Source organism: Hyperolius riggenbachi, chromosome 11 (genome assembly GCF_040937935.1).
Source record: "Hyperolius riggenbachi isolate aHypRig1 chromosome 11, aHypRig1.pri, whole genome shotgun sequence".
NCBI classification, from domain to species: domain Eukaryota; kingdom Metazoa; phylum Chordata; class Amphibia; order Anura; family Hyperoliidae; genus Hyperolius; species Hyperolius riggenbachi.
Window position 1 is genome coordinate 58687069 of NC_090656.1, and position 27636 is coordinate 58714704.

The 27636-nt window shown below is 46.8% G+C and overlaps 1 protein-coding gene across 1 annotated transcript in view; it reads right to left on the reverse strand.

Moving 5' to 3' along the window:
- JPH3 (junctophilin 3) overlaps positions 1 to 27636 on the reverse strand; it is a 183160-nt gene that overhangs the window by 24623 nt on the left and 130901 nt on the right. Inside the window, exons 3-4 of the mRNA XM_068260160.1 lie at positions 8891 to 9015; positions 588 to 1492 (exon numbers count right to left, since the gene is read on the reverse strand). Of these exons, the coding sequence (XP_068116261.1) occupies positions 588 to 1492; positions 8891 to 9015 (1030 nt within the window). The remainder of the gene's footprint in view (positions 1 to 587; positions 1493 to 8890; positions 9016 to 27636) is intronic.

Consider the following 27636-nt stretch of genomic DNA (forward strand, 5'->3'; position numbering starts at 1 on the left):
ATGGGGGCAGCCATCTTTTTGGTTGAAAGGAGGTGACAAGGAGCAGGAGACACAGTTCCAACTGTCCTGTGTCCTGATCACCCCTCCCAACTGCACACACTGGGCTTCAAATGTCAAATTCAAAATGTTAAAAAAAAAAATTGCACCAAAACAGCAGAACGAGATCAACAACATCAGAAATCCCATCATGCTTTGCACAGCATCAGGGGAAAAATGCCCGGGCAGTTTTCTTCTGTGCAGCTAAAAATGAGGCTTGTATAAGAGAAACAAAGTTCTGATGCTGTGAAACTGTTAAAGAAACACCAGGCCTTTTCAGTGCTGCTGAGTCGATTTTTAGTCTGGAGGTTCACTTTAACAGTGCAAGAATGGCTGCAGTTTACATTTTCCCAGTGAAATTTGTATTTGTCTCCGCCCACTTTTTGGTTATGGGGATAAAAAGTATCCTATATGTTATTCCAGGTAATATACTATGTGTGTGCCAAATTTCATTCAAATGCGTTCTGCCATTGTTGCGTAAATAACAAACATCCAAACTTCCGCATATATAATATTATTGAGATTAATTTAAAAAGTATTAGGGTCCTTACCGTGGGTTTGAGCTCCACTGGACTTTCCTCATCAGATTCTAGTGCAACAGGTAAAGATTTCTGTGGCGGGGAAAGGGTCAAATCCCGACGCAGAAGCCGAGACTCGCCCTTCTCCCCGAACCGCAGAGTATCCAGTTTCTGCACGGTGGGCTCAGTGGGGGCTGCCGGCCGGAAGTTCTCTTTGTTCTGAGGTTTGGATCTCAGTCTCTGAACGCTGTACATGCGGTCCTCGGGATGGTGGCCCTCAGGCGGGTTCCGGGAGGCGGGTTTGCTGTAGTGTCTTTTTTGGGTGTGTATCTCTTGCATATAAGAATCCATTCTCTTCAGGGGCTTCATCTCCATCTCATAGTTGCTGAGCTTCTCCTCATCCACCTCCAGCAGTTTGTTACTGCCGGGGCTGTGGTTGTGTGTCCGATGGGAAGCCCATGATACCGTGTTGGAGGAATCGACCCAGCGTTCTCTCGGCTTGTGGTTGGAGACTTGGTGCTTGTGGCCAGTGCTCTTCATCACAAGGTCTTCCGGAATAGAACAGGGGCCTAATGGATTGCCCGCTGCTATGACTACTCTACCCCCACCAACTTCACTCCAGCTGTTGGGTCTAACATAGTCCCCACCTCGGCTCTCCAGCAACATCTGGATGTCTCCTCCCCGATCCTCATCCACTGACAACTGCCGGGAGAAGTGGGCACTCTTATTCCTAGTCTTAGGTGCTGGCTGTGCCAGAGGTGGGGTAGAAGGTGGGCTGCATAGAGGGCTCCTCATTGGGCTGTCATCTGGAGTCACATCAGATGGGGTGGTCCCCTTCCGGTACAGTTCCGGACTGTCCTGTTGCGGTGGGGTTCCCGCTGAGATGACCTCGATGTCATCACTGGAGTGTTGGTGTTTTGGCCTCTGGCATTTGAGCCCTGATCAAAGAGGAAATACAATGAAATGTTATGGATTGATAATACATATTGTAGGCTTACATAACGTCAGAAGATATTTTCTCAAGAACTATTTTCAAGTACACTGGCATGGGCGTAGTGATCACTCCTGCGACCCCTGTAATAGCATGGGGGCCCAGAGGCTTTGGGGGCCCCTCTACCTCCCTCTCCCCAAGCGCAAGTGCAGCCAATAGGCAAATAAACCTCCCCATTTATGCACAAAACCGCGTGCAGGCGCATATGTAATTTTTTCCTGTTTCCAGGCGCTGCTTCACAGCAGAACACTTTCTGCTGCCATTCGCCGACTACCGATCATGTGAGCCGCATGGGGTTCAGGGACCAAGGGGGCCTCATGCTATCATTTTTGCAGGGAGGCCCTATTGAGTCTAGTTACGCCCCTGTACACCAGTACACAAGGCCAGATTTCCCTTTAGTCCATACATGTCAAACTCCAGACCACTGGCCCGCAGTCAACAAATTTGACCCACAAGTGGTTTCCCCACTTTGCATTATGTTTGGCTCACTCTAGACCACCAAGGAAGATATATTGGTGATGAAGCCATAGTTTACCAAGGAAGCCATATAGGGGAGGAAGGGGAAAGCACTAGACACCAGTTGTATATAAAAAAGGGAAGGTGACCACTAGACACCAGGGAACTGTATAGGGGAGAGAGATAGCCACTAGACACTGAGGTTGGCCGGTGACTTGGTCCCAGTGTTCAATTTTGTCCCACTTTATAGTTGAGTTTGACATCCCTGCTTTAGATCTAGTGGAGGACTCTGACTCTTACCTAGTTGGGATGTCTGTTGTTAGGACTCCTCCCACATACTTGCTAACTCATGGCACAAACCATTACCACTGAAGGCATAGCTTCTGTCTGCTAAAGAGGTATGCCTCCTACAATTATCCCTGCAAACCATCACACTCTGCTCATTATGTCACCTATTTTTGTACTCTGTGGAAAAAGTATTGCTGTTGCATGCTTGAATGCAATTCCGTAATTAATCAGATTGTAAAGGGGACCACAACATACTGAGCAGGACTTTAGAATTAACAATTTGATATTTACAAATGAATTCATTCTGCTGGGAAGAAGTGTATTGTGACCCCCCCCCCCCCCCCCCCCAAAAAAAAAATAAGATACTTACCTGTGAAAAGGGTAGCCCTGACCATTGCTGAGCTGCCTATTGTCACCCTTTCATTGTTGCGGCCCTGAAGCAACGTGATTCATGTTGGCTGCCAGTGTAAGAAAGACCTTACTGGGTATTCCTCTTTCATGGGAAATAATTACAATCTCTGATCCCTATCACGAATGTGGCTCAGCAGGTTACCCGCACCTGCCCAGGGTAGACACATGCTAGAAATCACCCACTCCTGCATGACTCGTGTAATGTACAGCATATGGCAGTTATCTCACTGCCGCGATCACCAGGAATTCAAGACTTGTGGAGATCAGAAATGCGGTGCATGCAGTGCTTTTCTGCGATTTTGGAACGATTGCAGTTCAAATGTAAAAAAAAACAAATCATGATTGCTCAAAAATTGGGTTTGTGTTCAGTGAAAAACTAGAAAAAAAATCACACGCTACCAATTTTGTGTGAATGCTTTACTCAGTAGTACTTTCTCACTTGCTGAATCCTGAAAAGGTATTTCCATTAGCACATTTTAAACTGAGATTTAATATGGAGCCAGTTTTTGTAAAAAAACAAAACAATCTGGTTTATATGTGAGACTATGGGGTACGTGCACTACCTCTATTACGTCACCGTGTTCTAACATTCCTTTTACAGTATAATCTTGGTTTAGTAGACTGGAATGTAGTAGAACTTTGGGTATAGTAAACGGGTATCGTAAAGTAAGTGTCCAGGATTCTGGGCTGAGCACCAGTATAAGTATACAGAAATAATGCCTGGTATTGTTTACCGTTTTTTTTTTTTTTGGCCCCTGTGATATTCTTTATCCAGATATAGAGGAAAGTGGGTGAGCACATGCATAGCCGGCCTTTGATATGAGCGACCGGAGCAGTCGCTCAGGGCGCCAGCTTCCAAGGGGGCGCCTATAGCTGGTTGCCTATACTGAGGGCACCTATAGCTGGCTACCTTTACTGAGGGCTCCAACACCTGGCTACCTATACTGGAGGCACCTACGCCTGGCTACCTATGGGAGGGGGATGGAGACCTTCAACTGACTTCCTGTACTGGGGGCACCTACACATGAGATCCTATACTGGAGGCACCTATACCTGGCTACCTACCTATACTGAGTCTGAGGGTGTTTTTTTTGGGGGGGCGCACTGCAGCTATAAAGCGTGGTGCAAATTGTCAGTGCTGTGCTATCATTCTAAATAACTGTCCCACTGATTGTTTTTATTAATATTCCTGAAAGGCTCTAGCCTTAATTTTTAAGTGTATTCAGGATAATGCACTCTTTCCATCCATTCATGGTTATTAGTAGTATTTTTTCCATTATACATATGTGATGTGTCATGGAGATCTGAGCATTTGGCATGATGTGTCACAACGTCAAGAAGGTTGGGAACCCCTGTCCTAGGAGATATCTCAGGAGAAAAGGGTGAATTGCATATAGGCCTGTGTGTGTGTATATGTGCGTGGGAAGAGGATGAAGGGGGGGGGGGCACAAAAATCAGGTTTCGCTCAGGGCGCTGTGAAACCTAAGGCCGGCCCTGAGCACATGTGACACAAGTCAGCTCGAGTATGACAATTTCTGATACACTCCCAGGTTGTCAGTTCTAGACATTTTTCTTCTCTGTGCAGATATTCCCAACACTTCTTCCAACACAGAGTATGGGAGCAAGGACTAGTGATCACTGATGACTCATTTTTTTCTGTTTCCCTTCAGCATCAGTAAGTATAAAGGTATGGGTTAGTGATGACGATGAGCTACTTCCTACTACTGTTAAGCCTGGTACACACTTTCAATCATGATTGGCCAATCACTGACCAATTTTACCACCTCCATGTAGTAACCATGAGGGTTTACCTACACTATCTGCACATAGTATTTAATGTCTGTTGACCCTCATTCTACATGGAGGTGGTAAAATTGGTCAGTGATTGGCCAATCAAAATTGAAAGTGTGTACCAGGCTTTAGCAATGGGAATGACATTCCAGTATATTAAAGAGACTCTGAAGTGAGTGAAACCGCATTTGATTATTGTAAAGCACCTTACATAGTGCTAAACCGCCGCTATCCCGCGGAAAAACAAGGGGTTTATAGCTCCCAAATCCCCCCTGCAAAATCCACGACTTTATTGGTCGTGGATTTTGCTGCTCATGGAGGCAGAGCTATGAGCTGCAGCTCTGCCTCAATGCGCGTCAATCTACCGGCGGATCTCCGCCACTCCCCCGCCACTCTCTGTGAAAGCAGATTGAGAGGGGCGGGGGAGAGGCGGCGATCAGCCGGGATTGACGCGCTAAGAGGCAGAGCTACAGCCATAAGCTCTGCCTCAAGCAGGAAGCGCTCCACGGACAAAGGAGAGGGGATTTGGGGGGGTATAAACCCCTCGTTTTGCCGCGGGGATGCGGCGGTTTAGCACTATGTAAGGTGTTTTACAATAATCAAATGCTGTTTGACTCGCTTCAGTCTCTCTTGAAAGTGAACCTGAAATAGGTTTTAAAAAAAGAGTTTCACTTACCTGGAGCTACTCCCAGCCCTCTGCAGCCGTCCTGGCTCAGTTTCTCTTTGTTCACTCGCCGTCATACTATGAAGGTTTACCTAAACTACCTGTTCATAGTATCCAGTATCTGTTGACCCTCATCCTACTTGGAGGTGGTAAAGCACACAAGTGAGAGAAATTTGGAGGCTGACCTATTATTTCCTTTTAAACAATGCCTCTAAAGCCTGGTTGGTACACACTTTCAATTACGATTGGCCAAACACTGACCAACGTTACCACCTCCATGTAGGCTGAAGGCCAACAGATATTGAATACTATGAACAGATTGTGTAGGTAAACCCTCATACTACATGGCGGTAGTAAAATTGCCCAGTGATTGGCCAATCATAATTGAAGGTGCGTACTAGGCTTATATAGACACTTGTGATAATGATCGTTAGGAATAACAGATTAACGAGCGATTGCTGACTGGAATGCCAATCTCTTAAATGAACAATCTCATATAACAAATATGAAATCCCCGGTGGCCCAGGGATCTCCTCCGGTGTGGATGGTCGCGTGGCCTGGAGTGTACTGCACAGAAACAATAGTTCTGCGCCTGCGCAGAACACTCCAGACCATGTGAGCGTAACCACGAGCGGTTCTCGCACAGGCGCAGTAGATGCTGACCTGGTGAGGTTGACATCTGCACCGGAGGGGATCCCTGGGCCACCGGCTGAAAGCAGCGGTGTGGCGAGGGCACAGAATGGCTGCCAGGGGCTGGAGGAGGCCCTGGGTAAGTAGAATTTTTTTTTACTTTCAGCTTGCATCTTTCCTTTAAGGCACATTACAGCGTAGTAGAAGTGCCAGTTATACTGGAATGTTCTTTGCCTTGGCAGCGTGTTGCATTAGGCTCTCTGTGCTGTGAAGTCAGGCCCCACTGGGGTTTATTAATGGGCTGGTGTAAGAAGATCACTCAGAGATGGGCTGCATTGATGGTGGACGCAGCAGTCACTGCGGTGGAGCCCTGGCTCTGGGGACATGCTGTCTAATTGCTTCCTGGTCTGCCCCTTCCCCCTAGTATCAGGATTACCTCAGACTTACGCAGCGTCTTTTGTCCGATGCTCAGCTGCCAGCGCCGGGCGGGAGGGGGATGGAGCGGCTCACCATGTATGCTCAGAAATCTTCAAGCAAACTGCATCTCCTCAGCATGAGTAGTGCAAAAATTTTACTGATGCAGGGATCTGAATTCTGGTCATGTGACACATTCCATAAAATCTATATACACAATTGAAGCCATCCTGGTTACCCGAAGCAGGCTATAAGATAAGTGTACTTGTAAGTAGGGCCCGATTTTTGCTGTATATAAAGAAGTAACACATGGAAGCGGGGACTGTTTTAAAGAAAACGCGAAGCCAGTGGCGTAGCTAAGGAGCTGTGGGCCCCGATGCAAGTTTTACAATGGGGCCCCCCCAAGCACTCTATATATAACAATTGATACGGCGCACCAAAACCTACCAAAGGCAACTACAGTGTCAGAGGTGCAAGAAGGGGATGGGGAGCAGTCTGTTAATGATAACCACAATTCAATGTATCTATAGAAGTGATTGTTATGAGTACAGGACCAATAGAGAGCTAATACTGTAGTTGAGGGAGGGCTTTTGGGGCCCCTCTTGCCCAAGGGCCCCGATGCGGTCGCAACCTCTGCAACCCCTATTGCTACGCCCCTGCGCAAAGCAGATTGTGGCCTAACAGATACTTACTTATGAAGAGGGTAGCCTCTCATGTCCTCCTCCAGACCACCGCTCTGCCCGGGGTACTCTTGAAGTTTGCCAACGTGCTCTTCACTGTGCACGAGCGGGCCTGTACAGCCACGCCTGTCGTACTCACAGCATGGCTGCGCCCAGGTAAGTATCAATCCTCTACAGCAGCATTTTTTGGCAGTGATTTTCAATGAGGAAATTACATGTATTGTACAAAAACAGTAGTGACGAAACAGTCGTCGGCTGTGACCGTCAGATGTCCTAACATTTTAAAGAAAACCTGAAGTGATAACAAACTGGTGAGATAAACAACTGTATCTATACTGCTTATCCTAAATAGAACATTCGGTTTGGTTCACATCTAAACCAAATATTGAGGTAGCAGCAGGAGCTGGCACTGAAAAGTCCATTTCAATGGTCCTTTGGGAGTCGCTTGGGATCCGAAACCGATGTGTTTCCACTATAGGTGGCAGTGTTCTCCCCAGGCTGTTTTATAGTTTTGGAGAGCACCCAGCTGTCATTGGCGCACCTCCTCCTATGCTGTAAGCAGAGTTGGGCACAGAAGCACCGGCCCTGCATTCTCTCATCTTGCTCCACCCGGCTACTTTTTCATGCCAACCGGCTGGAAAAAAATTCTGGGGAGAACACTGGGTATCTACAGGAAACACATCTGCTTGTCTGGAAAATTGTGCAGGGAGTTAGCGTTACGCTCGCTTTACCCTAATAATACAGGACCCGTTTTAATGACCTGGCAAAACTGCAACTAAAAATGTCAGTTTTGCGTTCTGATATGGCCCAAGCCTTTTTTTGGCTTTAAAAGGTAAAAATTATTATTATTATTATTTAGTATTTATATAGCGCCGACATATTACGCAGCGCTGTACAGTGTATATATATATTGTCTTGTCACTAACTGTCCCTCAAACGAGCTCACAATCTAATTCCTACCATTACCATATGTCTATATTATGTAGTGTAAGTACTGTAGTCTAGGGCCAATTTTAGGGGGAGCCAATTAACTTATCCGTATGTTTTTGGAATGTGGGAGGAAACCAGAGTACCCAAAGGAAACCCACGCAGACATGGAGAGAACATACAAACTCTTTGCAGATAGTGCCCTGGCTGGGATTCGAACCAGGGACCCAGTGCTGCAAGGCGAGAGAGCTAACCACTACACCAGAAAAAATCTAAGTTTACTATTTTTACTGTCTCGTGCAAATGAGGATAGTTTTTTTTAATGCAATGTAATCTCCCTTAAATACAAATATTGAACTATTAGGGCTAGTTTACAGCGCTCATTTGCGTTGCAGAATAATTCTGCATGTTAACTCACTGCCCATACAATTCTATGGGCCTGTTCACAGTACTGCGTTGTAACTGATCATGTTATTCTAATTCGCTGCATGCAGGCTTTGTAGTAAACTCTGTCAAGTCTCCATTGTAGTTCACCTCATGTGAGCCCAGCCCACGCAGTCTCCAGCTGTACTAAGCCCAGCCCATGCGGTCTCCAGCTGTACTAAGCTCAGCCCACACAGTCTCCAGCTGTACTAAGCCCAGCCCACACAGTCTCCAGCTGTACTAAGCCCAGCCCACACAGTCTCCAGCTGTACTAAGCCCAGCCCATGCGGTCTCCAGCTGTACTAAGCTCAGCCCACACAGTCTCCAGCTGTACTAAGCTCAGCCCACACAGTCTCCAGCTGTACTAAGCCCAGCCCACACAGTCTCCAGCTGTACTAAGCCCAGCCCACACAGTCTCCAGCTGTACTAAGCCCAGCCCACGCAGTCTCCAGCTGTACTAAGCCCAACCCATGCGGTCTCCAGCTGTACTAAGCTCAGCCCACACAGTCTCCAGCTGTACTAAGCCCAGCCCACACAGTCTCCAGCTGTACTAAGCCCAGCCCACACAGTCTCCAGCTGTACTAAGCCCAGCCCACACAGTCTCCACCCTTGCAGATGGTGAAAGCTGCTACAAGTTAGTTTGTTATATAGGGACACTGACCATTTTCCCGGTGCTGGAAGGATGGAGAGAATTCTTTGGCAGCAATCCTGGCTATCTGCGCTTCCTCTTGTGCCTTCAGAGCCGCTGTAGCTGCTGCATCTGCCTTCGCCCTGGAGTGGGACGTCCTGCAAGTAGGAGGCCATACATGAAAGGGTGAAGTGGGAGGACAAAACTGAATGATACATAAACAATGAATGTATAATAGAATTATCAATCTCAGAACACTATAACATGTAAAGCAGTGCTGCCAGACAAATACAGGAAAGCAAAGTAAAATAAGTCTGCTCGACCATTGTAGTGACCATCTTTATGCATTATATCAATCACTGATAGATTGCTGGTCTATGGGTCATGTCCGTGCTGAAAAACGTGCTGGCAGATATCCGTATCTCTGTGGGCAAGGGTTGACAGTTATTTAGTGTTTGCCCATTGTAAAATCTTTCCTCACCCTGATTTACATTCTGAAATTTATCACAGTTGGCAACATCTTCAGTCCTGTCAGGTGCAGCTCTGCAGAATGTTTGTTTAGTGAGAAGCCAGTGAAAATAATGCCTGGTTACCCAGAATGTTCTAGGAGAATTCCACATAGCTAAGCAGCCGAGGCTAAGCATCACTGGTAGGGTGGAGCTATATACCAATATACAGCAATATATAGATATGGGAAGTGTTTCTGATACTGAAACCAGGATAATTACCATACAAGTGGGTATCCTGAATCAGTTACTCCATTCTACTATATGTCACTACAGGGCCTTATTTAAAGGACCCTAGACTGGTGTTATTATTGCTGAAAACTCTATGTGGAGTGAGGCCTAGTGCACACCAGAGCGGTTCGGCTGCGTTTTGCGATCCGCCTGCGGCTGCGGTAATGTATTTCAATGGGCTGGTGCACACCAGAGCGGGAGGCGTTTTGCAGAAACGCATACTCCCGGGCTGCTGCAGATTTTGGATTGCGGAGACGTTTCTGCCTCAATGTTAAGTATAGGAAAAACGCAAACCGCTCTGAAAAACGGCACTTCAGAGCGGTTTGCCAGGCGTTTTTTGTTACAGTAGCTGTTCAGTAACAGCTTTCCTGTAACAATACATGAAATCTACTACACCAAAAATGCTTCACAAAACTGCAAAATGCTAGTTGAAAGGCTACAGAAAAAGAAGAAAAAGCTTTTCAAAATCTGCTAGCATTTTGCGGATCTGCTAGCGGTTTTTGGTGTGCACCAGGCCTGAGAGCCAGTGCACACCAAAAACCTCTAGCAGATCCGCAAAACGCTAGAGGTTTTTGAAGCAGATTTTCAGAGCGATTCTAGGCATGGTTAGAGAGGTTTTCTAAACATGCCTAGCGTTTTTTGGAGTGTTTTTGTGTAGTAGATTTCATATATTGTTACAGTGTGGCCCAGTGCACACCAAAACCGCTAGCAGATCCGCAATACGCTAGCGGTTTTGGGAGCTGATTTCAGAGCGATTCTAGGTATGTTTAGAGAGGTTTTCTAAACATACCTATCGGTTTTGCGTGCGTTTTTGTGTAGCAGATTACACATATTGTTACAGTAAAAGCTGTTACTGAACAGCTACTGTAAAACAAAAATGCCTGGCAAACCGCTCTGAACTAGCGTTTTTCAGAGCGGTTCGCGTTTTTCCTATACTTTACATTGAGGACGAAACGCTTCCGAAAACCGCAAACGCACAGCAGGAGGCGCGTTTGCGGCTTGGCAAAAACCGCAAACCGCCGGTGTGCACCATCCCAATGCAATACATTAGACAAGCGTTTTTAGAGGCGGATGCGGCCGGCGGATCGCTCCAAAAACCGCTCGGTGTGCACTGGGCCTAAAGCTGTCACTGAACAGCTACTGTAACAAAAATGCCTGGAAAACCACTCTGATCTAGCTTTTTTCAGAGCGGTTTTCCACTTTCCTATACTTTAACATTGAGGCAGAAACGCCTCAAAAATCTTAAAAATGCTGCAGCCCCCAAGTTTGCGTTCGTGGAAGAAACGAACCGCTCCGGTGTGCAAGCAGCCCATTGCAATACATTACCCAAGCAGTTTTCAAACCTCTAGCATTTTTAAAAATGCCCCAGAGCCGCTCTGGTGTGCACCAGCCTTAAGGCTCGGTTCACACTAGGCTGCTTTCAGCCAGCAGCCGCAGCAATGCTTTCCCTATGGGAAAGTTCACATTGCTCCGTTCCATTCCCTGCTTTCCGCTTATTGGAGCGAACGTTCCCGACATGTCGGGACCTTGCATTACCGCTCCGCTCACGGAGCGGAACGCAAGCGTACAGACGGATGCGTCCTAATGTGAACCCGGCCTAAGGCTGAGGCAGTAACTGTCACACAGAGAGCTGATATTGTAGTCACATAAGGTATCATTAATGTATGTAGCTCTGATATCTTCCAAAGCAGGAACACAATCCAATGCTTTCAATAGTCTACTATCCCTATCATTCTTTCAGGCCATTTTGTTTTGAAGTGGGAGGGGCCAATTAAAGCTGCATACACACTTTAGACTATAGTCGTTTGAAACAACTACAAAACAACCGACCTCTAGATAATTGTGTTAAAAAAATTTGACTAACAATCCTTCAAACTAAAGGCCAACGACAGACAAGATAAACCATATTACCAGAACTGATTGAACAAAGATTGATTATTTCCAACAGTGTGTAAGGATATCGTTAGATGATTGGTATGCGCAGAATCCATCACCTGACAAACTCTGACGTCACTCCTGTATGCACTTGCTATACTCCAAACTGATCGATCACTTTACTACAAAGCCAGTCATATTTGTTATATGAAGTCGTTCCTTTAATGCTGGGTACACACGTTGAGATTTCCGGCTCGGTTCGATTATTTCAAACATTCTCGATGATTGGATTTCGATCGTTTTTGCTGTCGATTTTGCATACTTAACATGAAAAAAACGATCGAAATCCAATCGAGCATGTTTGAAATAATCGAATCATACCGTTCGATCCTGCGAATCGAGCGTGAAATCTCAACATGTGTACCCAGCATAAGAGATCGGCATTTCAGTCGGTGATCGCTCGTTAATCTGTTATTCCTAAAGATTATTATTGCAAGTGTGTACGTAGCTATATTGACTTAGGCCTAGTGCACACCAGAGCGGTTCGGCTGCGGTTTGCGATCCGCTTGCGGGTGCGGATCCGCTAGGGTAATGTATTTCAATGGGCTGGTGCACACCAGAGCGGGAGGCGTTTTGCAGAAACGCATACTCCGGGGCTGCTGCAGATTTTGGATTGCGGATGCGTTTCTGCCTCAATGTTAAGTATAGGAAAAACGCAAACCGCTCTGAAAAACGGCACTTCAGAGCGGTTTCCCAGGCGTTTTTTGTTACAGTAGCTGTTCAGTAACAACTATACTGTAACAATACATGAAATCTACTACACCAAAATCGCTTCCCAAAACCGCAAAATCCTAGCTGAAACGCTACAGAAAAATAAGAAAAAGCGTTTCAAAATCTGCTAGCATTTTGCGGATCTGCTAGCGTTTTTTGGTGTGCACCAGGCCATATAGTAGAATTCAGTAAATTATTCAGGCTATCCATTTTTGCTATAATTTTCTGGTCCTGTTTCAGGCACTTTCTAAATCTGTATATTGCTGTATATTGGTATGTAGTCCCGCCCTCCCAGTGATGTTTAGCCTAGGCTGTTTGGCTATGCAGAATTCTCTTCCCAAAACATTCTGGGGAGACCAGGCATTATTTTCCCTGGCTTCAGAATTCTCAGTAAACAAACATTCCGTAGAGATCATCTGACCGGATTAAACATTTTGCCACCTGTGATGAATTTCAGAATGTGAATCAGGGCGAGGAGAGATTTTACAGTCAGAAAACACTTGACTAAATAATTTACAAAATGAATATGGTAAAAAAAAAAAGCAATGTTATTAATTACGTTATTTTTATTACAGTTCTTTAACTTAGCAGCATTGACAGCGCTGCGTAATATGTCGGCGCTATATAATTACTTACATAAATAAATATCGGAGGAGTGAAGAAAGCTATGCAAACACGGAGAGGACATACAGCTTCTATGCAGGTCCTGGGCCACACCTGAACCAGGGACACTAGCACAGTAAGGCTCAGCAGGGGAGGACTGGGACATTTCTCCCTGGGGGGAAAACACAAACTAGAGGCCCGTGTTCATGGCAGCCTCAGCCCAAATGCCATTACACATTCCCCCCACGTTCTGTATGCTGGTAGTCACGTGCGGCGTCAATGCGGAAATACAGCATGGACACTTGAGGGGAAGCGTGACAGGTAAAGTATAAATGCAAAGACACCGGGGGTCACATAATACATTTGGAGGGACGACAACCAGGGGTTCCTGTCCGTGATTATCGCCCGCTGTTACCGCTGCGTACCCAATCGACCACATCAGCCTGAGATTTCCCAGCATCTCAGATTCAACCAATTTCCGCCCAAAATCAGTAAAATCATTGATTGGGCATACTTGTGGTGTCACCGATTTTCATCCACATGGATGGTAATTATCAAAACAGTTGATCGCCGAGCCGACAGATGTATGGCCAGGGCTGTGGAGTCGGTACCAAAATCCACCGACTCCGACTCCTCAGTTTATGATTCCACCGACTCCGACTCCTCTAATTTGCATATTACAATCTTGTTGATTGAAAGTATGTAAAATGAAATTCGTCTCTTAACTGCCAACGCTTAGGAATTTTACAAGACAACTGAAGTGAGAAGGATATGGAGACTGCCATATTTATTCCCTTTAGTCATAGAATAAAACTAGTCCTTGGTAAGAGTACTTGTAAAAGGTACAGACCAGAACACAGAACATCTATCAGGCCCTAGGCAATGTAACTGTGGGTACATGTAAGAGTGATGTGCAGGTACTATGCAGGGGAATGAGGAGATTCTTCTTCTATTACACATTCTTCATGCACAATCTGAACAAGGTTTATGGGTGATAGACAACACCTCTGTGTTCAATGTGCACAACATTCTCAGTGGATTCCCTGCAGCTCTGTGGGGAGAGCATATGTAGAGTATAGTACTACTGTGTAACAAAGTAAACCTGAGACAGATGAAATAAAAGTTTTATACATACCTGGGGCTTCCTCCAGCCCCCTTCAGGCTAATCAGTCCCTCGCTGTCCTCCTCCGCCACCTGGATCTTCTGCTATGAGTCCAGGTACTTGAGTCAGTCTGGCGTAGTGCGCATGCACACACTCCGCCGCTGGGAGCATACTACACCTGTGCAGCACTATTGCGCAGGTGCAGAACGCTCCTGGCTGTGGAAGCGGCATGCGGCCGGACAGCGCTGACTGGCTGAATTACCTGGACTCCTAGCAGAAGATCCAGGTGGTGGAGGTGGACAGCAAGGGACTGATTAGCCTGAAGGGGGCTGGAGGAAGCCCCAGGTATGTATAAAACTTTTCTTTTCATCCTTCTCAGGTACCATTTAATTCGTAGTCACCAAACCAAATTTTAACAACATCAAATTATTTGATTTCATGAGCAAAGAGAGTGCATATATTTGCATAAATCAGAATCAACACAGAATTATTTCCATCTCATTGACCATCTCTATTAGAGACACAGCTACACATCAGGCTTTATTCTTTAAGCATAGATGTTATTTAGTATATATAAGAGATTCCTGTGTACATATCATATATACAGTCACAATCAGATGTGTATATCTGACTTTAAAAATACGGGGACTGCTTTATTGAAGCAGGACAAGTAACTATTTTTGATTGGTTTGTTTCATTTTTGTGGACTAAGCACAGCTATTACTGTATATATAAATTATTTATGATGACTATTATCTGAGAAATAGAACATTTTATCATATTTTCTATTTTAATTACAGTTTAAATTCATTAGGAGTCGGAGTCGGTGCATTTTTCCCAACTCCGACTCCAGGCACCCAAAATTGCCCCGACTCCGACTCCACAGCCCTGTGTATGGCCACCTTAATTCCCCAAGGCCTAAAGCCCCCCACACACACATACACACACTCGTGTCCAAAGAGGGACTGTCCCGTCAAAAGAGGGACAGTTGGGAGCCATGATTGTGAGAGAGCAGACAGTTCTTTTTCTATGGACACTCCAGGCAAGCCCTTGCTCTGCACTTTACTGCGTACATTTACTAGCTTACCCACCTTTTAATTGCTCTGTTATTGCACTTTTATTTGCCTCTGTCAGCCATCCTAGTGTTTCACATTGCCTTACAAATACCAGAATGCAGCAAGCCCTGCACCAGCCCTAAATCATTAAATTAGAGGCGGCCTGGGTGGAAATCTTCCCCCTTCCCCCATGGCTAATCCTTCCCCTGAGGCTCAGAATGAAGAGGACATACAACTTCCATGCAGGTAGTGTCCTGAGCCACACCTGAACCAGGGACACTAGCACTGCAAGGCAAGAGCGCTAACTCCACTGATTTCCAGGGCAAAATTCCTTTTTTTAATAAGTGCTGCTGGGAGTTTGGATTTCTGATTTGAATCCAGACCAAATGAAGCCCATCATTGCATACTGATTGTATTGAGCAGCATCAACGGTACTGAGATTTAAATACTGTATTCATAATTTATTAAAGAAGATCTTATTGGCTGCGCTCCTCGATATTGTCTGAGACAGCAGCTTTGAGTGTTCGTCAGCATCGCTCCTTTAACTCTTTCATGACTCAGGTTATATTCATTACTTGATGACAACAGTAAGGCTTTGTTCACATCTAAAATCGAAATTGCAAATGCCAGCATTTTGCGATTTTGTGTGAATTTTTTTCCCCCTTCTGGCGCTTACCTGGGCGGTACGATTTTGTGTACTGCGCTTTTCAAAGCACTTTTGCAGAGCGATTCTAATTTTTTCACTTCATGACGCAAGTCAGGAAGTGAACTCGGTACTTATCCGTTAGCCGGGCGCATCCGGCAGGTGGCGCTAATTACTATTCCCCCTCCAGGCCGACATGGATAGTAGGGAAAGATGTAACTCTGGTGGAGTTTTGTCGCCACCTAGAGGACGCGCCCGGTTAACGGATAAGTACCGTGAACTCTTTGACCCGGAAAAGAATAAATACAATGTATTTATTCTTAAAAGCGTGAACGCAATCGCCGCACAAATCGATTTTGTGAGCGTTTTGCACTTTTCCTATACTTTCCAATGTAGCAAAAACGCCCTAAAAATTGTACATGCAGCGCTTTGCTGAGAGGAAAGCAGACGAAACGTGCTGATATGACCTATTGCATAAGGATTCATTGCACTAGCGATTTTAGGGCTCAGTAGTGAATAGTAAAATACTGGTAATTTAAATTGTCTGTATTTTACTTTTGGCAGCACCACCCACTGCCCAACTCATGTGGCGGTGCCATTATTATGTACTACTTGCAGTGGGCCCCAGGCTTGACGCATGTTCAGTTCCACTTAATATACAATGAATAAACCTTCATTGCCCATGTGAGCCAAATTTTCATCCAACTTCAGAGATGAGAGAGATACACATTTGTCAGCACTGTATCGCCTCTTATACAGGAGCAGCGGAAGGACGCGCATTCACCGCCCTCAGCTGCTGCAGCCAGACACGGCACAAGCCAAGGGAAGCAGCAATGGCTTGCTCTGCGGCCCTCTAAAGAAAGATATACTTTAAGCCGGTTTTATAAGGAGAGTGTTGCGGTGTGATGCTCCGCCCCCTCGCATCGCAACGCCTAAAACAACTTCATATGACCCTGCGGCAGAGTGTGCCAAAAGGGCAATATGCATAGCACACCGTCCCCGTCCCCCCCCCCCATACAACGGACGCTGCTCGCATGTGTCCCCAGCACGCCCTTCGCCACCCCTCGCTTAGTAACGTACAGGAAGTACGTCACTGGGATTCCCAGCTTCCCCATCGTATTTGCGTTGTTCTATGCATGTGCGCCACACCGCCACCAACATTTTTACATTTCCTGCATTGCACATTGACTTCAAGTGTCTCCGAGCTCATAAAAAAAATGAAAGTTGTACTCACCTGGGGCTTTCTCCAGCCCAGTGCTGGTCGGGAGGTCCCACACCGGCGTCCTGGCTCTTCTCCTTCTCCCCGCTCCGGAATGGCTGACAGGCCGCAGCCCGGGCGACACTCGCCCGAGTGTCGGGCTGCTCCTTCCGCGTATGACGCGGATTACGTCACACGCCGGCCGCCTCGCGTCATCACGCCGGCCGCCGTGATGACGCGAGGCGGCCGGCGTGTGACGTAATCCGCGTCATACGCGGAAGGAGCAGCCCGACACTCGGGCGAGTGTCGCCCGGGCTGCGGCCTGTCAGCCATTCCGGAGCGGGGAGAAGGAGAAGAGCCAGGACGCCGGTGTGGGACCTCCCGACCAGCACTGGGCTGGAGAAAGCCCCAGGTGAGTACAACTTTCATTTTTTTTATGAGCTCGGAGTCCCTTTCAATGCATTTTGCCGTGGAAGTCGCACGATAACGCACTGTTGAATTTGCAGCAGGTCGGGGGTGAATTGGAAGCTTCCGGCACGCCGTAAACATGACATGACGCGGTAAATGTACTGGGCCCCATAGACTTTTATTGCTGTTGCATTATCCTGCGTGCAGAAACGGTAACGCACCGCAAAAAAAGCGTATAAGTGTAAAAGGGGACTTCAACAACACAGCCATGTTTGAATGTATAACAGGACTATCCGGTGTTTGAAAAATGTGTCGAATTCAACAACGAAACATTTGTAAAGCGATTTTCCCCCGTTGGACCTAAAGCACCAATAGAAATATTTGTAACAAATAATGAAGGTTAACAATAGTAAAAAAATGGCAGTGCCCTCCCTGGCAGGGATTTGTGATGAATTATGCAGGATCTCCCTCCATCAGTCCATTAATAAGGATATTTATTATGCATTAAGCCCTGCTGCCCCACCAGGTGTCACGGAGGAGGAGGCGGAGGTGCACAATGGCGCCCCCCATCACTGAGCCCCTCCTGGGGGGGGGGGAGGGGGGACTGGGTGGCAGATGTAGGTGAGAATGCTGGCAGTGAAATGCTGGCAGAGTAAGCTGGCGTAAGGCGTGTGGCGCGGTGTGGCTGGCTTCTGCAGGCTTCTCTCCCAGCTCTCCGCACGTTTCAACGTCTGCAGGAGACAGAAGGCCGGCTTTCTGCAGCGGACATTAATAATTCAGGCACAATTTGCACGCTGGAGGAAGTATAGAGAGCGGCTGATGCTCCCCCCTCCTGCTACTCCCTGCGTGTTCCCACATCATCATCCCTCTCCGCAGATTCACAAGGCCTCTCATACCTCTACTTACCACTACATAGCGGACATGGGACTGCTCTGACAGCCTGCAGGTTCACCAGTATTGTGGTACACAAAGTGCCAGCAAGCAGGATGAACTTAAAGGACTACGGAAGTGAGAGACATATGGAGGCTGCCATATTTTTTCCTTTTAACTACTAAACGACTACTCCAAATTGGTGTGTACGCGGCGGCACCCCAGGACCGCTCAACGCTAATTGACGGGAAGTCCTGTGGCGGGGTTTTGCAGGAGATTGTGCGCACCGATGCATGCGCATCTCCACTTGAATGTTTCGCTCTGTCATCAGTCTCCCAGCGGCGATCTCCGCTAGAAGACTGTTGCGAAACCGCCGTCTATTTACACTGCACAGCGCTGTGATCTATGGCAGTGCTGTACTGGGGATAGCCCAGACATGGCTGTCCCACTGGGATCCACAGGAGCGATCGGCTGTCATTTGGTAGGGGGAATCACTTGTGTGCTGAGTTGTACGGCCCTGCAGCGAGCCCTTAAAGCTGCAGTGGCCTAATTTGTAAAAAATAGCCTGGTCACTGGGGGGTGTAAAGCCTGTGGTCCTTAAGTGGTTAAACAATGCAGATTGCCTGGCAGTCCTGCTGATCCTCTGCCTCTAACACTTTTGGTCATAGACCCTGAACAAGCATGAAGATCAGATGTTTGACTTTAACAGCATAGAGTAGAATGTAGAAATTATTTAGGATACACACTTTTATTAAGGCTGCTTTCACAGTGGGACGTTAAAGTCCCACGTTACAGCAGCCTGTAACGCAGCCCAACTCACAGTATTGAAAAATCAATGTGCTGTTCAGAGTACCCACCTTGCGTTACATTGTAACGCTACACGTTGAATGGAAGTGCAGCATGCAGTGCGTTATACGGGGCTTTAGCTGCGTTAGACTGCTTGCACATGCTCAGTGACTAGCCACATGGCTAATTAATATTCACTGCACTGTGGTGGACTCACAGTGTTGTCCGGATCATGAATGAATCGTGCATTTGATCCGGATTGTTTTTGTGAGTCGAATCATCCGGATCATCACAATGAACGATTCGGTTCACAGTGGATGTCTGTCTGGAAGAAACAAGAACATACAGAATGTACAGTGCAGGGAAAGTCCTGTCCTGCTAGTTATTTCACCCCCAGTCTGCTTCCCTAGTAAAATGATTCAAATGATTTGGTTCAAAGATCCGGAACTTTTCAATGATCCGATTCGAATCATCGAATCCTTGAAAAGATCCAGACTTCCCATCATTATCCTGGAGCGGCTGTATATCAGTATAGATAGAACGAAAACAGTGCACCAAGAGCTGCATAACGCGGCTCAATCTGACGTCCAACTTCAACACCACCATGCGTTGCGTTAGGGGCACGTTATGCGACTTAACGTCCCCTAAAACGCAACGTCTTGGTGTGAAAGAGGCCTAAATATCCTGGTTTCAGAATTAGAAATAGCTATATACTGTATTTCTGCTCTCCCACTAAGGGCCCGTTTCCACTACCGCGAATCCGCATGCGGATTCGCATAGCCATTAGCCAATATAAGTGGATGGCCCTGTTTCCACTTGTCAGTAATCCTGAGCGTTTTTCTGTGCGGGAGAAATCTGCACGGAAGAGCTCTCAGAATTCGCACCCCACACACCACTATGCGAATCGCCACAAATGTATTTAATAGGGAAATCACATGCGGTTTTGGCATGTGTATTTTACCGCGATTTTGCATGCGATTTCGCATAGACACTAATGTTAAATCACACAGGCAGTGACATGGTTAAAATCGCATAAATACTAACCTATGTGAAATCGAATGCGAAATTGCGGTAAAATACGCATGCGGAATCGCACCCACATGCGATTTCATCAGCGGGGAATTCCGCACCGCACAAGTGGAAACGGGCCCTTAGGCTTAGCCTAGGCATTTTATTATGCGGAATTCTCATTTATATTGTGCTTTTCACCTGGTGGACTAGGGTGCGCTCAGTAGGCAGTAGCACTATGCAGTCACAGTATGCTCCCAATGATGTGTGCTCGCAAGTGCCTGCACAGAAGATTCCAACAGGAGGAGCAGAGATTCAAACCCAGGTCTCCTGTGTCAGAGATAGAGCCCTTAAAGGGATACTGTAGGGGGGTCAGGGGAAAATGAGCTGAACTTACCCGGGGCTTTTAATGGTCCCCCGCAGACATCCTGTGCCCACGCAGCCGCTCACCGATGCTCCGGCCCCGCCTCCGGTTCACTTCTGGAATTTCTGACTTTAAAGTCAGAAAACCACTGCGCCTGCGTTGCCGTGTCCTCGATCCCGCTGATGTCATCAAGAGCGCACAGCGCAGGCCCAGTATGGTCTGTGTCTGCGCAGTACACTCCTGGTGACATCAGCGGGAGCGAGGACACGGCAACGCAGGCGCAGTGGTTTTCTGACTTTAAAGTCAGAAATTCCAGAAGTGAACTGGAGGCGGGGCCGGAGCATTGGGGAGTGGCTGCGCCAACACAGGATGTCTGCGGGGGACCATTAGAAGCCCCGGGTAAGTTCAGCTCATTTTCCCCCGACCCCCCTACAGTATCAGTACACTATCCAGCCCACAGAGATCAACTAAAGATGTCGCCACCTGTGATAAATTTCAGAAGGTAAATCAGGGAGAAGAAAGAATTTACAATGGGCAAACACTGACTAAATAATTCGTAAGGGCCTGAGCCGGGTGAGCCCACTGCTGCGTTTATAAAAAAAGACACAGAAACTAGAGTGACCAGACGTCCCGGATTGCCCGGGACGCGTCCCGCATTCGGGTCCGCTGTCCCAGGCAGCATGAGGTCCCGGGAAACGTCCTGCTTTTAGTAGCGGGACGTCCCGGCCTCGGGACTCTGGCCACTCTATCCTCATGAACTGGCAGCGGCGTCTATAGACGCCGTGCCAGTTCATTGCCCGCAGCCCCGCTCCAGCCTTCTTAGTCTTCCGGTGTTTTGACACCGGCAGGCGAGCAGGGCTACGGCAAGATGGCTGCCGAAGCCCTGTACTGGAGACTATTTGTGTCTCCAGTACGGGGCTTCGGGCGCCATCTTACCCTGTCAGCGCGGAACTCTGCAGGAGGAGGAAGGTGGTCCCGGGAGCAGCGCGCCAGAGGCCGGAGACTTCTGCCAGGTGAGTAAATGCTTTTTCCAGGTGAAATGTGCTCCCATTACGTTTTTTTTCTGGTGAAATGTTTGCCCGCATTGTGTTTTTTTTTCTGGTGAAATGTTTGCCCGCATTGCGTTTTTTTTCTGGTGAAATGTTTGCCGCACTGCGTTTATTTTCTGGTGAAATGTTTGCCCGCATTGCCTTTATTTTCTGGTGAAATGTTTGCCCGCATTGCCTTTATTTTCTGGTGAAATGTTTGCCCGGATTGCGGTTATTTTGTACTGACATGTTTGCCCGCATTGTGTTTATTTTGTACTGACATGTTTGCCCGCATTGCATTTATTTTGTACTGACATGTTTGCCCGCATTGCGTTTATTTTGTACTGACATGTTTGCCCGCATTGCATTTATTTTGTACTGACATGTTTGCCCGCATTGCGTTTATTTTGTACTGACATGTTTGCCCACATTGCGTTTATTTTGTACTGACATGTTTGCCCACATTGCGTTTATTTTGTACTGACATGTTTGCCCACATTGCGTTTATTTTGTACTGACATGTTTGCCCGCATTGCGTTAATTTTGTACTGACATGTTGCCCGCATTGCATTTATTTTATACTGACATGTTTCCCGCATTGCGTTTATTTTGTACTGACATGTTGCCCGCATTGCTTTTATTTTGTACTGACATGTTTGCCCGCATTGCGTTTATTTTGTACTGACATGTTGCCCGCATTGCTTTTATTTTGTACTGACATGTTTGCCCGCATTGCGTTTATTTTGTACTGACATGTTGCCCGCATTGCATTTATTTTATACTGACATGTTTCCCACATTGCGTTTATTTTGTGCTGACATGTTGCCCATAGCGTTTATTTTCTGGTGTCCGGGGTAACTGTTACTGCATTTATTATTTAATGGTCATAGATGGCTATGTTTGCTGCTTTGTGGTTACGGTATACTATTAGCATCAAACAGTTACTGCACACCCATGATGCAAAGTCTTGTTTGACCACATCATGGCGTAAACACTGCTTTCTTATGCCTCGCTGTTACATCATTACGTTAGCTCCGCCCATACATTGTCATGGCCACGCCCATTTTTCGCCGCAGCCCCCCCCCCCGAGTCTTCGTCACTGCGCGCTCCTCAGCCCCCCCCCTTTTCGACGTGGCGCACTGCGCGCACCGTTGTCCCCCCCCCCGCCCCAGGTTGGACCCACAAAAATCTGGTCACTCTACAGAAACGCATGCGTTTTTAAAGCGTTTTAAAACGCATTTAAATGCATTTTACAGTGTTATAACATGTTCATATGCGTTAAAATGTATTCATACGCTTTAAAAACGCATTTCCAAATGCTTTAAAACCGCATGCGTTTCTATGCATTTTTATGAACGCAGCATTGGGCTCAGGGCCTAAATGAATATTGTAAAAAAAATAAGCAATTTTATTCCAATATATTATTTTCACTGCATTTGCTCTTTAAGTCCCACTGCAGTCACTGCATGCTTGCTTTAGGTGTGTGACCCGGACCCTACTGATGCAGGAAAGATCAGCAGCAGGACAGCCAGGTAAATGGTATTGTTTAAAAAGAGAAAAATATGACAGCTTTCATGTTCCTCTCACTTCAGTTGTTCTTTCAAGGGGCACTATAGCGAAAAATTGTAAAATTTAAAATATGTGCTAACATAGACAAATAAGAAGTACCGGTATGTTTTTTTTTAAAATGAGCCCTAAATTACTTTTCTCCTATGTTGCTGTCACTTACAGTAGGTCGTAGAAATCTGACAGAACCGACAGGTTTTGGACTAGTCCATCTTCTCATAGGGGATTCTCAGGGATTTATTTATTTTCAAAAGCACAAAGGGCTGGTGCACACCGAGCGGCTTTTTGAGCGTTTCTGCAGCTGCTTGCAGCTGCGGATACGCTTGGTCAATGTATCTCAATGGGGGTGGGTCACACCAGAGCGGGAGGCGTTTTTCAGAAACGCATACTCCCGGGGTGAGGCATTTTTTGGATTGTGGATGCATTTCTGCCTCAATGTTAACGCAAACCGCTCTGAAAAACGGCAGATCAGAGCGGTTTGCCAGGCGGTTTTGTTACAGAAGCTGTTCAGTAACAGCTTTACTGTAACAATATATGAAATATGTTACACTGAAATCCGCAGCAGCAATCCGCAAAATGCTAGCAAAACGCCTCATGAAAATAAAAAAAAAAACTTTTAAAAATCTGCTAGCATTTTGCGGATCTGCTAGCGGGTTTTGGTGTGCACCAGGCCTTAGTGAATGGCAGTTGATCTGTCCATCTGCCAAAAAACTCTGTAGTGAGCAGGGAAGCTGCCCAGCATCATTGTTTAAATCCTTTTTAGGAAATATCTTTATAAAGAATAAAAGCCTTGCTGAGAATCACCTGTGAAGAGATGGACTAGTCCAAAACCTGTCGGTTCTGTCAGATTTCTACTACTTACTGTGAGGGCTCGTTTCCACTGTTGCTGTGCGGAATCGCCTGGATTCCACCGCGGACGAAATCGCATGCGGATGCGTTTCCGCATGCTGGTTTCCCCGCGATTTCGCATGCAATTTCGCATGGCTAGGAAGCAGGCAAATTTAACCATGTCACTGCCTGTGTAAAGTTCCATAGCCTTACATGCGAAATCGTACGCGAAATCGCGGGGAAAAACGCATGACAAAGCCGCATGCGATTTCCCTATTAAAAGCATTGCGGGCGATTTGCCCGCATTCCTGCCGCACGCGAAATCTGACGGCTCTGCCGTGCAGATTTTCCCCGCACACCAAAACGCACCCGCACGACGCACAAGTGGAAACAATCCCATCCAGTGCCTGCATGCGGATTCGCTATAGTGGAAACGAGCCCTCAGTGAGAGCAACATAGGAGAGAAGTAATGTATGGCTCATTTTACTCTTGAAAAAATGTACTTCTTATTTGTCTATGTTTGCACATATAATTCTACAATTTTTCTCCATAGTGCCCCTTTAAACTTATCTTTACAATTCTAAGTTGATATTGTGCTCTCTGTTTCAATACCTTCAAACAAAGAAGTAAAGAGCTGGCACCAAAATGCAGCAGGTGAGGATATAAACCACAGTCCATACCTGCAGCGTGCTCCAACATACGTCCAATTTGCAATCCAGAAAAGATGAGAGAAGATGGGCATCAGCTGCATAAAAGCCCTTTATAGTGGTCGGGTGGACACAGTGGATACAGCAGTCGGGGGGAAAAAAGAGATGTCTGACAGCTGTTTCGCAGAGAGAGCTACTCTCTGCGAAACAGCTGTCAGACATCTCTCCCCCCCCCCCCCCCCTTCCCACTGCTGTAACCACTGTGTCCACCCGACCACAATAAAGGGCTTTTATGCAGCTGATGCCCATCTTCTCTTATCTTTTCTGGATTGTTTCAATACCTTGTCTGAGAGCTACAGAAGCTCCTAAACCTGAAAGTTCTAAACTTTGGCATGGCGCCTCCCACAGGCCAATCACTGTAATGAATGACCAAGAGAGATTCTACATATTCCTCCGAGCAGCTGAAGAGGGTGAATTCACTGCCTGCCACCCACCAGCCAGGTGTTTCCTATTGCTCTTCTTTTACCATAGAAATAGAACAGTTCGCTAGCCTGCAGGTCAGTTAATACATCTGTACAGAACTTAGCTCCAAACTGTTGCCCAATAGAACAAGCCGTTTGCCTGCAGATGTGACCAGGAAGTGCGGGCATTAGGGGGGAAGGAGTGAGAGAGACTTAAAGAGACACTGAAGCGAAAAAAAATATATGATATAATGAATTGGTTGTGTACTTTGAATAATTAATAGAAGATTAGCAGCAAAGAAAATATTCTCATATTTTTATTTTCAGGTATATAGTGTTTTTTCTAACATTGCATAATTCTATAATATGTGCAGATTACACAACACTCAGCATTCAAAATGATTCTTTCAGAGCAGTCTATGAACTAATGACCTCTCCTCTGGCAGAGAAAAAGTAAACAGTTGAGATAATAAAAGTCAGATAACAGCCCTCTCCACGACTTTGAAAGTCCTAGAGCTTAATGGCTTTTTTGCATAGAGATAACAACTGGAGTTTCTTAACTCTTCCTGTACTGGAAACAATTAGACTGATGTATCTGATCTTAATGTTTTATTTCTTAGCTGTACTACACATACAAATCATAATATCATAATTTTTTTTTCGCTTCAGTGTCTCTTTAAGCAGCTGATCTCCGCGGACTCACAGGATGAGGTGAGTGATACCCGCGGCAACCGCCACTTAATTACATTTAAACAGGGGGAGCGGAAGACTGCAGGAGGACATTGGAGGAAGACACTAGGAACCCATTTTTGGGTCAGGTGTGTGATGCCCGCGGCTCCTGCCACTACTTACTTTATGCAGGGGAAGTGCAGGACATGGAGGGGGACAGGAGGAGGAAACAAAGGGGATTAGGAGGATGCCATAAGGGGGGCAATGAGGAGGCCATAAGGGGGACAGGAGGTGGACACAAGGGGGGCAGGAGGTGGACACCAAGGGGGGGGGGGGCAGGAGGAGGCCACAAGGGGGACAGGAGGAGGTTAAAAGGGGGAGAGGAGGAGGCCACAAGGGGGACATGAGGAAGCCACAGGGGGGGCATGAGGAAGCCACAAAGTGGACAGGAGGTGGACACCAAGGGGGACCGGAAGAGGAAACCAAGGGGAACAGGAGGGGCCACAAGGGGGATAGGAGGTGGACACTAGGGGAGGAGAGGAGGAGGACACAATAATTAGAGGGAGAACATCTACAAGGCGCCCCTGGACCATAGAGGCACCAGGTTTAATAGATGCGTCTTCTAGTCCAAAAATATGATATGTGCCACCATCACTCAAAACTTCTTGACCAATTTCAACTAAACTTAGTATACAGATCTCTTACTACATGGGAAGATATGTTCTAGGGGTCTGCAGCCATTCTTAGACAGAAAAACGCAACAGGGTTCTCACACTTGGCACAGTTGGTCACTGGGTGACTGGAATTAATATTCAGGAAAGTGGATGGAGCCTACAGGCAATCACCTATTGATTTTCAAGGGGAATATTTAAATTGCTGCCATTCTTACTGTAATAGATAGCGGAGATACCGCCGCAGAGACAAGCGGCATGGCGGCTATCTCCACGTATCAGCCAGCGGCCTCTGCCGCGCGGTTACATGCTGAGACTTTGCCTGGTCCTTCTATTGCTCACAGGTTAAGGGCTACGCGCGTGCGAGCCAAGCGACAGGACCTTAATGCATCTAGGAGGGGAGTCAGCTGACGCGCGGTCAGCTGATTCCAGCTAGTGTCCGGATTGGCTGAGTGACTGGGGCGGCGCTGTGGAGCATGGTTGGGTATATATAGGACAGGCCTGTCAGTAGCTCCTCGTCTGCTGTCGCAAATGCTATCGCGTTAGCGCTCAGACCCTAGTCAGATCCCAAAGTGTGCTAGAACCGGCCGGAGCCGGGGATCCACACTTAGCCAGATTCTGTTGTTAGCTTAAAGTACTAATTGCATTGTTTATTTGTTATGACTTTCTGCTTACTCTATCCTCCTGTTTGTCGATTCTGTACCTCAGCCATCTGATTCACGTTGCCGACCCTGCTTATTATTGACGCTGAATCAGTCTTCCGTTTCTGTACTGTACCTGTCCGCTCGTTGCCTACTCTGCCTGTCTGACCTCGCTACCCGCACCAGTGGGCCTAGCCACTGGTGAGGGAAATTACTGTCTGTATCATCTACTCCTAGGCTGCAGTACTGTCTGTATCATCTACTCCTAGGCTGCAGTACTGTCTGTATCATCCACACCTAGACCACAGTACCGTCTGTATTACCAACTCCTAGGCTGCAGTACTGTCTGTATCATCTACTCCTAGGCTGCAGTACTGTCTGTATTGCCTACACTTAGGCTGCAGTACCTTCTGTATCAACTACGCCTAGGCTGCAATACAGTTCGTATCACCTGTTCCACAGGGAATCGTTAGTGCAGTACTAATTGTATTACTCCTCCTTGTGCTGTGCACCAAACACTACTAGGCTGCAGTACTACCGGAATCACCTGCTCCACAGGTGATCAGTTGTTCAGCTTTGGTTGTATTATCTTTTACTTGCGTTTGTGCTTCCAACACTCTCGGCTGCAGCACGGTCTGACTCACCTGCCCAATAGTGAGCACTGGCTGCAGACTGTCTGGGTCACCCGCTCCTCGGGTGCACCCGCTCATCCTAATTACTGTTACACCAAACACTATCTCACATTGGTAGTCTTGTATCTGGCTATACTAGCATTATTGATGATTCTGCAGATCACCACATAATCAGGTATAGCATCTGTATTATTGGTGATACAGGATCTTCTCAAA